This window comes from Opisthorchis viverrini, assembly GCF_000715545.1.
Source record: "Opisthorchis viverrini unplaced genomic scaffold opera_v5_14, whole genome shotgun sequence".
NCBI classification, from domain to species: Eukaryota; Metazoa; Platyhelminthes; class Trematoda; order Opisthorchiida; family Opisthorchiidae; genus Opisthorchis; species Opisthorchis viverrini.
Window position 1 is genome coordinate 949287 of NW_008751670.1, and position 12982 is coordinate 962268.

Genomic DNA, 12982 nt, shown 5'->3' on the forward strand with positions numbered 1-12982 from the left:
GGCGTACAGCGTCTTAAGGAGGGTCAAGAATTTATGGAGGCACCTTTGTTCCACAGACATTGCCATAGTGCCTGACGGTCCACAGAGTCAAAGGCAAGAAACACAATCATTACTGGCTGCTAGAAGCAGCGTGTCTGCTTCAAAATCTGACAGAAGGTGAAGATATGATCGATGCAACCTCTTGCAGGACGGAACCCACCTTGGTTTTCACGGATCTGTCTCTCCCTGTGTTCAGTCAACCTTCGAAGCATAAGGCCAGAAAGCACCTTCGATGTCACAGCTAACAGGCTGATGCCACGGCGGTTTTCACATAGCGTCCGCGTATCCTTTTTGAAGATAGGGATGACTGTCGACATGCCTCACTCTGTAAGCACTTTCTCTTCGTTCCACATAGCACGAATAAGCTTTCTCAGATGGGTTACCAGGGGTTCTCCACCTTCTTTGAAGAGGGCTGAATACAGACCATCCGGTCCTAGTGCCTTCTCACGTTTCATTACGGACATTTCGTACTTAATTTCTTCTTCCGACGGTCTATTAATGTTTACATTCCATTCGCCTGTATTCATTATCTTTACAAGCTGTGTTGCAGGACGTCAACTGAACTGTTCTTTGAAATATTCGGCCCATGCTCTCAGTCGACTTTTTGCGAGTGAATTAATGAGCCATCTCCTTCACTTATCGTTTTGCTGACCGTTGCTTTCCTAGGGCCAGTCGATCGTATCAGTTGATATAGGACAAGGCTGTTTCCCGTATCAAAAGCCTTCTCCATCTCCCGAGCTTTCGATGTCTACTATAGCTCTTGGTCCTAGACTCTTCATTATTTGGCGTCTGAGGGATTTTTGTGCGCCGTCCTTGTTGCCTGTTGGTATCAATTTCTTGGCATCAATCATGGATAGCGATCTCGACGACATTCAGTGGTCTTGTGTTCGAACAGGAGAAGTAGGACAGACAGAAATGAATGCAGCTAACTTATTTCCTTTCACATTTTGCCACGCTTCATCCACATTTTCACTGCCACCACAGTATTGGTGTACTGTGGAGAGTTGGGCTAGCTATGGCAGTTTTTCGAAGCTGGTGGATTGCATGCTTCTGCTGACCTGCGAGAGGTTGAGGGAAAACGAACTGTCAGACACGAACTTACCATTGCATGATCAGAATCAAGGTGTGTGCCCCAGAAGGATCGACAGTCTTGGATTGTGGCTCTCCACCGGTGGCTGATGGCCACGTGGTCCAATTGGGTCCATGGTTGATTTACAGCTGATGGCCGCCAGGTTACGCGATGTGAACGTTTATACTGAAAGTTCGTACCTGTCAGAAACAGTTCATGATCGGCACACAACTGAAGGAGTCGAGCTCTGTTGTCTGTGCGGCGAGAATCGACTCCGCATCGACCACCCAAATGTGATTTCAAGGAGCTCAGACGATCTACTTGAGCATTCAAATTGCCTGCAAGGATCACAGGTCTGCTTTTTGCCTGACGAATGAGCCCGGATAGCTCTCGGTAGAAAGTACCCTTCTCAGCATCAGAACTGCAGTCCGTTGGGGCATGAGCCAACACGACAAACAGGCACCGTTTTTATGCCGAGAGGCATTGAACTTGACTGAACTAGATAACCGGACGGCGCAAAGACAACTGTTCACTGGGATCCAATCCAGCAAAGCGTGTTCAGCTCTAGGGCTGAGTGCAATTCCCATGCCATATATTCCACGAGTCATCGCCTCTGGGTCTTTGGGCACACAGAGGGAGAAACGTGAAAGAGCCGAGTTCATTCTTGGCGTTCTGAGATGCAGAACCACGCTCGGATCTTGTGTGCGTGTTTCGGAGACACAGCATACATCGATTTTAAAGGAGTACAGGGTTTCAGCAAGCATTGCCTGTTTGCCAATTTGACATAGAGTGCGGACGTTAAAAGCTCCTATATAGAAAGGATATCATGGATTTTGACAGTTGTTATTTGGTTCATTGTTAATGGGCAGTAAGAAGCATGAGGCCCTTCGGTCAGATAACTGACAGTCAAATGACCCAGCAATGTTTGCTTGTATGTTGGGAAGGCTTTGGGGAGGGACAACGGTGGACGCTGAACTGCGCGGGCAAATGATACTTCCCGGTTGCCCAGGCGAGGAAGGGGGTTTGGTCGAGATACCCCACCTTGAGCCTTTGACTCAGACGTCTGCCCCACGAGGCAGTGGGAGAATGTAGGCTTTTGTTCGGGGACCTTGCCCGTAGCCTCTGACTCAAAGGTCTGATCCACAAGACAGCAGACAATAGGGTTTTCTTTGGGAACCCTTTCCAGAGCCTATGACTCAATAGTCTGACCTGCTCGGCTGCAGGGGGTTGGCCTAACCCGAGGGCGCAGGGAATAAGGCATTACTGTCTCATTCTGGATGTGTTTGAGCACAGCAGGTGCCTTTTGAGTAGCACCGAACTCATTAGTTTTGAAAGTGGATAATGCTCTGGCGGCCACGGTCAATCGTTGGGCGATCGGAGTGTGCGGTTTTTGGGGCCGACCTTTTCTAACCCGTCCTTCCTCAGGGGGAAGGCAGCATCGCTGTTTCCATAAATACGGACGTGCTGGTCGCCTGGGGGAAACACCTTACTGCCTTCACACTCCTGTCGCAGAGATAAGTAAGATTTTACCCCCAGAAAGCCTCGTAGCACGATTACTCGTAGGTGTTTTCATTTAGGTTCATGCTGTTGCAAAATACTAAACCAATATCCCCCAAAGTGAAGTTGTGCCATTGTGCCATGTTGAACGTGGCCGTTGTACTCCACGATGGTCCCAGGGAGTACGGAATGAATATGGGGATACGGAATTCTGGCCAGCTTCGCCAGTGAACTCAGGCGGCGCTCCCAAAAGCGTCTGATCAACTACAGAGTTCAGCCGACTGTGTTCACACGCTGTTGTGACATCCATTCTGACAAATTGATGGTCAGTTTCTACAGACCATTCGATGTAGTGAGCACTGCAGAGACTAAACTGTTATGACCCGAATCACCTGTTCAAGCTAAACAAGCAAGCCACTGGATACCAGAAAGATCCAGGTACATCGGTACAGTTTGATATATGGCGATTGGTAGTAGTTGAGCCGGTTTCACTAAACAAGTGTTTGTTGACGTTCAAGATCTCGGAAATGAACTTTTGATAGCTCAAGTATTTCATGTGCACAGCACTCACAAAATCGACTTAAAGTTTGAGTTATCCAGGGTTCCTATAGGTTTGAAGTTGGTTCGGTTCCGGGAATAAGAATATTCCTTTTGTTCCCCAAACGTCACGGAGCTGCTGGTCCCGATGAGATCCCACCCGTTGTGTTCAGAGGTCGGAACGAAACCCTCAGTTCATGTTTTTCCAACCTATTCGCCTCTATGTGGAGTCTTTGAACATGAATTCAGGGAGAGACGCTGGAGGGTTGGAGGGACAATATAAGTACCTTAGGAGCTGCATTAGCTTAGTCACCAATGTGACAGACGAAATAAACGCACGGGTCTTGAATGCCAGAATTGCGCTTGCCAATTTGCGCCACTTTTGGTATCAAAAGGTATCTCAGTGGGTCTCAACATATGCGTATACCAGACTAAAGTGCGGGTCATGTTGATGTACTGCTGCAAGACTTGGCCACTTCGGGCGGAAGATATGAGACATCTGCATGTCCTTGGCCACTGATGTCTCAGAACTGTAGTTGGAATTGGCTGGAACTGGCGTATTAGGAATGAGGTAATCAGATGGGCTTTTAGTGAGGCAGAGATGCTGGAACAGTGCATCCGGCACTGTGAGTTAAGGTGACTTGACCCTTTGCCACCGACTTGCCATCTGCCAAGGTGAGCGCTGTTTTCCATGCCTGATTCGGAGTGGGCAGAATTCAATATGACAGGAGAGTGCAGGATGTTACAAAGAGTTTGGGTGCTGTTGTTTGCTGTTTGCCTTCCATGATGGTATCTACGTGACCCTTCTTATGCTTCGCTGAAGACACTGAACGATATAGCGGCGTTCATGCTGTCAGTTTCCATCTAGATTGTTGGGCAGAGTTTTGAGGTGTAGGCATCTCGGATGTCTTGTCAGCTAACTCTAGGTCCCCGCCGCTGTTTCATTTCTTCTTTCGGCCGTAAGGCTTTATTGAAATAAATTCACATAACAGTACCTTAGTGAGAGACCATTGCTATCGTCTGGCGTTCCTCTCAATGGTGATAATGATCGTGTCAGTTCGTGGTGTTACTATCACGCCCAGCGACACTGTCGGCCAAATTTCATTAATAGCCCGTCGATTTGGTTTACAGCTCTCATACAGAAAAGTGCAGTGGCACAGCATCTGAGCAACCTAGGTTGAACGGAAAAATTGCGTGCATCAAAAGCGGTTCTTCAAGGTTAAGCATTATCTAAAATCACCAGGTAGCGGTAAACCTGTGAGCGGGTCACGCAAAGTACAAAGCAAGGTTGTGTCCGAAATCCTCTGGCGGACGTTCAGCAAGGCAGTGGCTGAGGTTGATAAATAATACACGAGGAGACTAAGGGTTTTAAAAACCGATTAAATACTGAACAAAACAATCCCCCAATTTATCATCTACAAACCCGCACACACCCCAATATATTCACCCCAATAATATCTACGACAACTACGTTTGATCTTTTGTGAGATGGTCATCTTCTGATCTTAACGTACTTTGTGATCGGGATCCGCTGTACTATTTAATTCGATTTAGTAAACTTTGTTGTTGTTGTGCAAAGTGCACCCTGGCTAAATAATAATTTCTCATGCGGTTACTCGTCTTCACTGTGTGCCTTGTCCCTTTTGTTCCGTCAGATATGATTCGTCGACGAAATCTGCGTACAAGAGCAATCAAGTTGTTCATTCTGGACGAAGCCGATGAGATGCTAGACAAAGGATTCAAGGAACAAATCTACGACGTCTACCGTTACTTACCTCCAGGGACTCAGGTCGTTCTTCTCTCCGCAACAATGCCTCACGAGATATTGGAAATGACCTCCAAATTCATGACGAAGCCTGTTCGCATACTGGTCAAACGGTGGGTTCAAAGCAGCAGCATCTCTTCGGTCTCGATGTGTTAGCATATTTCCTTGACTTATCGTTCATCGGTAGCTTATGTCGTTTTCCAAACTCCATTCAAAAACCAAAAAATAACGAACACGACAATTGGGCAGTTTGTCGGGTGATAGACCATCTTTCTTGTATGGTTACTGGACTCTTTATCCGGTGTGTCAATCTTGGATAAAAAAAAAGTTGCATACATACACTCAAAATGACAACAAATGGTTCGAACTGACCGTGAAGGAAACGTTTATTCCACACACTTGGAATGCATTGTCCATGTGATTGACCAATATGCTTGTGAATTACGATTCGTCCAATCGCCATGATTCCATGTGGGTCAACTGGAAATTGCAGATGCTATATGTGAACACTGTACTTATTTTCATTCACTCAACCTCAGATTCCACTTTGTTCAGGTCGTTTCGCCTTCACACCCTTTTGATGCAAAGCTGAAGCCCCTTCCTCTTAACCCGTCACTAGGACTTTCTTCAGTTGTCAACTACGTGTTTCCGCTACCGGTTTTTTGTGACCCGCGGTGATTGTGACAAACTCATATAGTCGGACTACTCACAGTTTGGTAGTCTGTGTGCCTTTACTGATGGTTGATCGGTTCACTGAGCCTGGGAATTAGCTTACAAGTCTAATTTCAGTGTGTGACTGAGTGACGACCCTGAGATTATATTTGCAATGAACCCTAAGAAGGAGTCGGTGTATGATAAATGGTCCACAGTCTACTCAGAGGGCGAGGTTTTGCCTGCCTATTCGGACTCACTCTTGGCTTCTCGATTGCTTCCGTCTAGGCGCTGCCTGAGCCTTTTTGGTCTATTCGGGTACGTTGTCGCCGGATTTGTATCGCCACCCCTCGATTTGCGGTTTTCATCACTCCTACACACCCTAATCAACCGAAATTTCAATTTCAACTTTTAGTGATGAACTGACTCTGGAGGGGATCAAGCAATTTTTTGTGGCCGTGGAACGAGAGGAATGGAAATTCGACACACTGTGTGACCTGTATGATACATTAACAGTCACACAGTCTGTCATTTTCTGCAATACCAAACGTAAGGTCGAATGGCTAACAGAGAAAATGCGCAAGAACAATTTCACCGTGGCCTCAATGCATGGAGATATGGTACAACGCGAGCGGGAGGAAATCATGCGTGATTTTCGAGCCGGAGAAAGGTAAGTCTTGTTTGTGGTGATCAATAGCCAATGCACTCACCCGAGCGGCCAATATTTAGAAATGTTGATCAGCTTTGCTCAACACTGTTATTGGTGCGGACTCGTATACCCATATTACAATTGAACATGTTTATCTACAGTAAAATATGTTCTCTCAAGCGCCATCCAGCTCCCGATCCGGATGAACTTCCACCCGCATTGTTCAAAGACGGGAATGAAGTCCTCAGCGAACGCTTGTCTGTTCATTGGGAAAATGAGTCTGTCCCAGACAACTGGTGAAAGTTGGTGATATTGCCCATTTTCGAAGAAGCGGCTCGGATTGAGTGTGATAACTGCAGTGGGATCAGCTTGACCCCGGTCCTAATGAGACTTGGCGTCGCTTGTGCTTCGTCGCCTTACGGTGGCTCGCGAGACACTGACTCGAGAGCAGCATTCAGGATTCAGGCCTGGTAGAGGTTGCGTTGACTAAATCTTCACACTGCGTCAGGTGCTAGAACAACGCCATACGTATAAGCGACCCACAATTCTGGTGTTCCTGGATTTCCAAGGCGCATTCGACTCGGCTGATCGGTCTGTTCTTCTTGACACACTTGTCCACCAAGGAATGTCCCGGAAGTTTGTGAACATAATACGTTCTTTGTATTCTCAGACTTCCGGACGTGTGAGTGTACGGCGAGCTCTCCAAAAGTTTCCGTGTACAAAGCGGTGTCCGTCAGGGATGCCCACTCTCTCCATTCCTTTTTAACTTCGTGATGGATGAGATACTGAGACGGACGCCGAAAGGTCTTCAAAACCCTGGTGTTCAAATAGCCTCTGAAGAAAACCTTGTCGATCTGGAGAACGCAGACGACATCGTTCTCATTTTCGAAAAGGAGTAGGCGAAGGTGTTTTTAGATGAACTGACCAAAGTCATCCCGTCCTTTGGTGTGCACTTTTACCCACAAAATGTAAGTTCATGATCTTGGACGTTCAGTCTCTGAAAGCGCCACTTACAGTCCAGGGAGAGGTACTAGAATTTGTGGAGCGTTTTACGTATCTTGGAAGTTGTATTAGTTCTGATTGTAGTGTGACAGATGAGATGAATGCACGAATCTGCAAGGATCGGGCCGCGTTTGCTAATTTGAGAATCTTTGAATCTCAAGAGACTTTTGGATCAAGCTGTGGTACGGACTGTTTTGTTGAATGGTTGTGAGACTTGACCTGTTCGAGCAACGGAACTGAGACGTTTTCAGGTGTTCGACAATCGTTGTCTCAGAACCATATTTCGTGCGGGTTAGTGTCGTGTGTCCGTAAGACGGCAATTAGAAGGTGAGTTTTCGGTTGCGCAACGAGTACTCCCACTGAACAATGTTTCCAGTACCAGAAGCTGCGTTTGTTGGGACATGTGTTGCGTATGCCAAACTATCGTTTGCCGACGAGTGCTGTTTTCCATGCCCAATTTAGAGTGGCGTAAGCAGAGAGGTAGCCAACCCTTGGCTTGACAGAGGGATATGAAGGATATTACGAGATGCTAATCGCTTTCCAGGCTGGGGACCGCGTGGTCCTCACTGCGCCTTGTGGGAGACACCACAAAATATGGCTGGTGAGATGGCTCAGGTGGTTAGAGCGCGAATTTACTGACCTGAAGGTCCGTGGTTCGAATCCGGCCTCTGTCTCGACTTCCCCTGTCTAGGCTTGGGCAACCTGACAGTATCCCAGCCCTCGTGCTTCCTTCGGATAGCATGGCAGTTAGGCACTAGAAGGATGTTACAGCTGAACGGTTTCGATTTTTTATGGATGCCAACCGACGTCAGTGGCGATCTCGTTTTCAGTTTCTATCCAGATTGCCTGAATGAATGTCTGGAGGTGCAGGCACCTCGGAATGGTTGTGGTAAGCTAGCAATAAGTCCCTTCCCCGTCCACCTTTATTCTTTTCTTTTCAATAAGGCTTTCAGCTAAATCATGGTTGTACGGCAGTGAAGCGTCGGTATTGAACATTGATGTCATGCTGTCGATCATGATAACTCATCCGTTTCAGCTTATTGCAAAGATGTCTGCGCGTCGAACCAGGTATATCTGCTACCGCTATATGATATCGTAAAACTCGGTTTTCGTAAACTTTTGGTGGTAGGTTTTATAGATCGAAACAGACGCCGGGGCATTGTCTGGTAGGGGATGTTCGATTCTTGGTTATCCGTATGATATGAAGCAGTTAAAAAGAAATTCACCCCTCTCGAAGGATGATTCTGTCAAAAGGAGCGTTGATCACAGCATCTTAAGATATGGGGACTAAAAGAACTGTCAGGACTAATGGCATTTCTGCCAAGATTAATGACGTTAATTTTAGTTGTGATTCTTCACCAGAACAGTCAGTGATACCAGTGTTCGTGGTAGTGGATCGTGTGCTTTCATTATCTTCACGAAAACGAGTACATTGAAGTGCTTTTATTCAAAATGCAAAGACCAGTTTGCTCACAATTTTCGCTTTGGTCTTTCCTTTTACAGTCTCTGACGACTGTCCATCTTCGTTTGTTTCGCTATCTTCTTGCTCTGTCACACAATCTCGTTTTATTTCCAGCCGCGTCCTGATCACAACCGACCTGTGGGCGCGTGGATTAGATGTACAGCAAGTGTCTCTGGTCATCAACTACGACCTTCCTAATAATCGTGAATTGTACATCCATCGAATCGGTCGCTCGGGTCGTTTCGGTCGCAAGGGTGTAGCGATCAATTTTGTCAAGACCGAAGACATTCGAATCCTTCGTGACATTGAACAGTACTACTCCACTCAAATCGATGAAATGCCAATGAATGTGTCCGACCTGGTTTAAACTCCCGTTGGCTCGTTTTGTCGGCTACTTCGCGTTTCTGCATACACTGTATATCGTGCTTTATGTCGTTCTTCAGCTGCTTGCATGTGCTAGTCGTTGGTCTTTGAGGTATTGGCTATTTTGGGCTAATAGATGGTTCTACGTCCCCAGTTAGGGGAGATTCCACAGATACGAAGCTGACCGTTTGTTTCTACACTAGTCGGGATGCAGCATCCTTCCGACGCACTCACCAACTTGGATCTTAGGTGGCTGTTCGCCGAGCATGGCCATTCGATTGAAAGCATTTCGTCAGCAGATGAACACCAACCGGTAAACGCAGTCGACCTACCAATATTCCTATACATTACGAGCATACACCATGCTTCCTAGGTGAAGGTAGCCATACGTGAACTCAGGTGCGATTGTTGGTTCCGAAAATGTTTCATGTAGAACTGACAGTTCTCATCAATCTGAGTGGAAAGACCCTAGGTACGTGATAACTCCATTCTCAAACCTTAGGCGCATACCAGCAGCCAACTGCAGAAAAGTAGTTACTTGGATATCTCTGTGTAGGGTTCGGAATGCCTTTTCTCACACTCCAGACTAGGCATGGGGCTCTGTTTTTCATTTCAGTGGACGTCGTTTATCTCCGAGGAGCGTGGACCGTCATTCAATTGGACATACTGATTCCCTCTTAGAGTATTATTCGTGGGGCTGACCAATCTTGTTTACCATTTATTAGTTTGTGGTAATTACCAATACACACATAGTTGTTTATTGAGCTCTTCGACCCTGAAACGATGAGTTTGTCAAGAAACTCGACTGCCCGATAATTATCAGGCAGTTGTTCCTGATGTTTAGTCATCGAAGATCAGAAAATGGCCACTCCACCACGCGTTCCTTTCATACTCAGACTTGTCAGTTAAGGGTAACGGATCGGTCTCATATACCTATGGTTAGCAATGTTTCACCTTGACCGCAGGACCAAGCAGCTAATAACCACACAAACGACTCTGGATGTACAGTTCACTCATACTGGTGGACCTGAGAGTCCAGGGGTTTTATAAACAGGGCCCACTGCCATTCAAGGTCAACTTGACCCGCCAAGCTTCGTGCGCACTAGTTGCCGGGTAAAATGTGAGTCGTTCACAATATTGCTTTTCATGGTTTTGTGCAGCAGTTCACGACTCTTCGAATCATCCTATGGCTGCCGAGTGGTGACGACCTCAAATGTATCCGTTCACTTCGTCTTCTGCTACTCCATTAATCCACCGATTTGTAAAATCCGTCAATTTGCGTCCTATCCGCTTGATGGCGAACGTAGATGTGAGGCTTTTGTCCATCTTTCCAGTGTGTATGACACATCTTCGGAGTCCCATTCAAGAAAAGCGAGTTGATTCGTCAGATAAGTCGCCCAGCGTCATGGTCAAGCACTGAGAAGCGCGACTTTTTTCTCGCCATTATTTGGTGCTCGTCCACATCTAGCGTGCGTCATAATCGGGTAGAGGGGTGGTGCTCCATTGTTCATTGTCCATTGTGGACAATCATCACTCACTTTTGCTGGTTGAGTACAACCTACCGTCCGTGCCCGATCCGATCGATGACATCACGAGTGATTAACATGGTATCAAACTTACCTCAATTTGAACGGGCAGCATCCGAACACTCGAGGTAATATTTACCAGCTGTCGGATCCTTCTCACATCTTCCGTGATTATGTTTAATGCAAGATGCAAAACCTCACAGTTCTATTCAACTAAAACTGAACGCACGGAAGAAACTCACAGCTGGCTAGCACCCGAAACGGATTTGCCGGTCAGTATTGGTTGTTCCGGTGGACAATTGTAAACGGTGAATAAACCGAGGACTGGAACGATGAACCGCATCTCTCGCTTATCATATTCTTTAAGTGAACATGTTGCATAAAGGCCGCACTGTTTCTCAGTTGGCGCGATATTTGAGATATCCCAGTGTAACTTCCTGTCATGACACGCTACTCATAGGGTTATTGAGATTTTTCCTGTGGTCTGCTAATCTCACCGTTCTTTTGGCTCGTCTTGACTGCGTAGTTCCCAACGAACTTATGTCCTATTTGAACGCCAAATAGTAGATGTCGAAATACACCCAGTTGTGAACTGCGTTGGGGTTGAGGGAAACTCAACTGAACGTTTCACCTGCCTGATAACCCTCAAGAGAGGTGAAACCGGTGATGTGCTCTCGAACAGTTGTCAACAGCCTTATTAGTAGTTTGTTATGTCAACAAATCAAACCAAAGGCGGTTTGCGCTAAGCCGGCTGATACTACCTGCAAGCCGCTACTAATGATAAAAGCGATTACTCCACCTAATTGACAAAGGACCCTATTTCTCTGAGTTTGGTCCACGTGCAAACCAAGGACAAATAAGCTATTTTTGCTAATTCACTTCTCATCATTAGGTTTGCACGATTGACCCTATAAAGCATTGTTGCTGAACCACTCGCCTTCTCAAAACTCTCGTAAAGAGATGAATTGATTGAAATTGACTATGTGACCAACCAGACCTAATATGTTTTAGTTTTATAAACTTAATTTGAAGAATAGCTTTAGTATTGTCGAACTATCACCAACGTCAATCTCATGTGGTCGAGTCCTGTCGATTCTGATAATGCTTTGACGGATACTGGTGTCGAAAATGCATTCTTGAGGGTAATTCAGCTCGGAATAAAACTTAAACTACGGCTAGTCTAGGTGCGGCTGATCTCCGGGATTGTTGTTCCAATGTTGGTGGCAAATATCACAAGTCGGATAGTCCGCTAATCCCAGGGTTTATCATATACGTCATAGAGACAACCTATGGTAGCTCAGGGGTTAACCTTGGAGTCACAGACCCCAATGTGGGCACCATGAATGTCTGTTGGTTCGTGCTTTTGACGACGAATATCTGTGACTACCGATCTCACGAAATTCGAACCAGTCTGGTCATATCAACCCAACCACGGCTGCCTCACTCTAAGGAATTTGGATTGAACTTTTATCGGAGGTCTTAATCTTCCTGTACATGGATTGGCACTCTAATGGCATCTTAGCTATCACGAAAGCACGAATTATCTTACACACAAAAATAATCTCATATCGTGTGGGTCGACGTTAACCGGCATCAGTTTGAGCATGCATCAGGACGAATAAGTGAATCTGTGACAGCGTCTTTTTCCATTAGTACCTCTTGTTTTTTGGCATTCCGTCCGATGAGTGCTTTTCTGTGTAACATTCGAGGACTACAGCTTCTGCTGATATTGTGGTCTACCTACTAATGCTGTCTAAGATGTCTTTTCCGTCCCCGCATTCTGAATTACACTCATTTGGTGTATATATAATCCAACTTGTGGGTCCTACACAATGGCTGAAATCCGGTCTCTGTAGTCAATAACCACTGAAAACCGACCAACCCCGGATACCGCGAGTGCGCCCAACTGGACAGCCCACTATAAATCTCTTGATAGTAGACAGCCCTCATAGCTTGGTAATCCTGATATATATATTTCAGCCCATTTCTCACGCAATCCGCAACGGAGTCTTCATCTGTTCGACAGCAAGCCACACACAATTCGACCTGACGGTGCTCATGTAGAGTTGATGTAGCCTGGTTCACATAAACTGAGCGCGTGTGTCCTTGAAATCCCAAGACGGTCAGCTGGTGTCCTATCCACTAAGGCTATGACTCACTTCGACGAACTGTCCGGCGGCGCCTATCCAAAGAGGAGTATTTCGTTCCTGCTGGGTACGTGTGATTTACTGACGGTTGTTGCCCACCGTCTCTACAACCCTCATTCCCGTCTATCGCAGAAGTCGATCGTCCCAGACCAATGCTTTCGTGACAATACAGTCTTTATATAAGCAGTCATTCATAAACTGTCTTCAGTTTCGGCTAGGTGGCTGGTCTTTATCGTTATTGTTGTGAATATAGGTAGGGAATGTGTGGATCGAGG

At 46.3% G+C, this 12982-nt stretch overlaps 1 protein-coding gene across 1 annotated transcript in view; it reads left to right on the top strand.

Moving 5' to 3' along the window:
- T265_01304 (hypothetical protein) overlaps positions 1–9144 on the top strand; it is a gene marked incomplete at both ends in the record, with an annotated part of 25121 nt that extends 15977 nt beyond the window's left edge. Inside the window, 3 exons of the mRNA XM_009165310.1 lie at positions 4798–5020; positions 5974–6228; positions 8786–9144. Coding sequence (XP_009163574.1) covers positions 4798–5020; positions 5974–6228; positions 8786–9038 — 731 coding nt within the window. The remainder of the gene's footprint in view (positions 1–4797; positions 5021–5973; positions 6229–8785) is intronic.
- Between the last annotated feature and the right edge of the window lie 3838 nt (positions 9145–12982).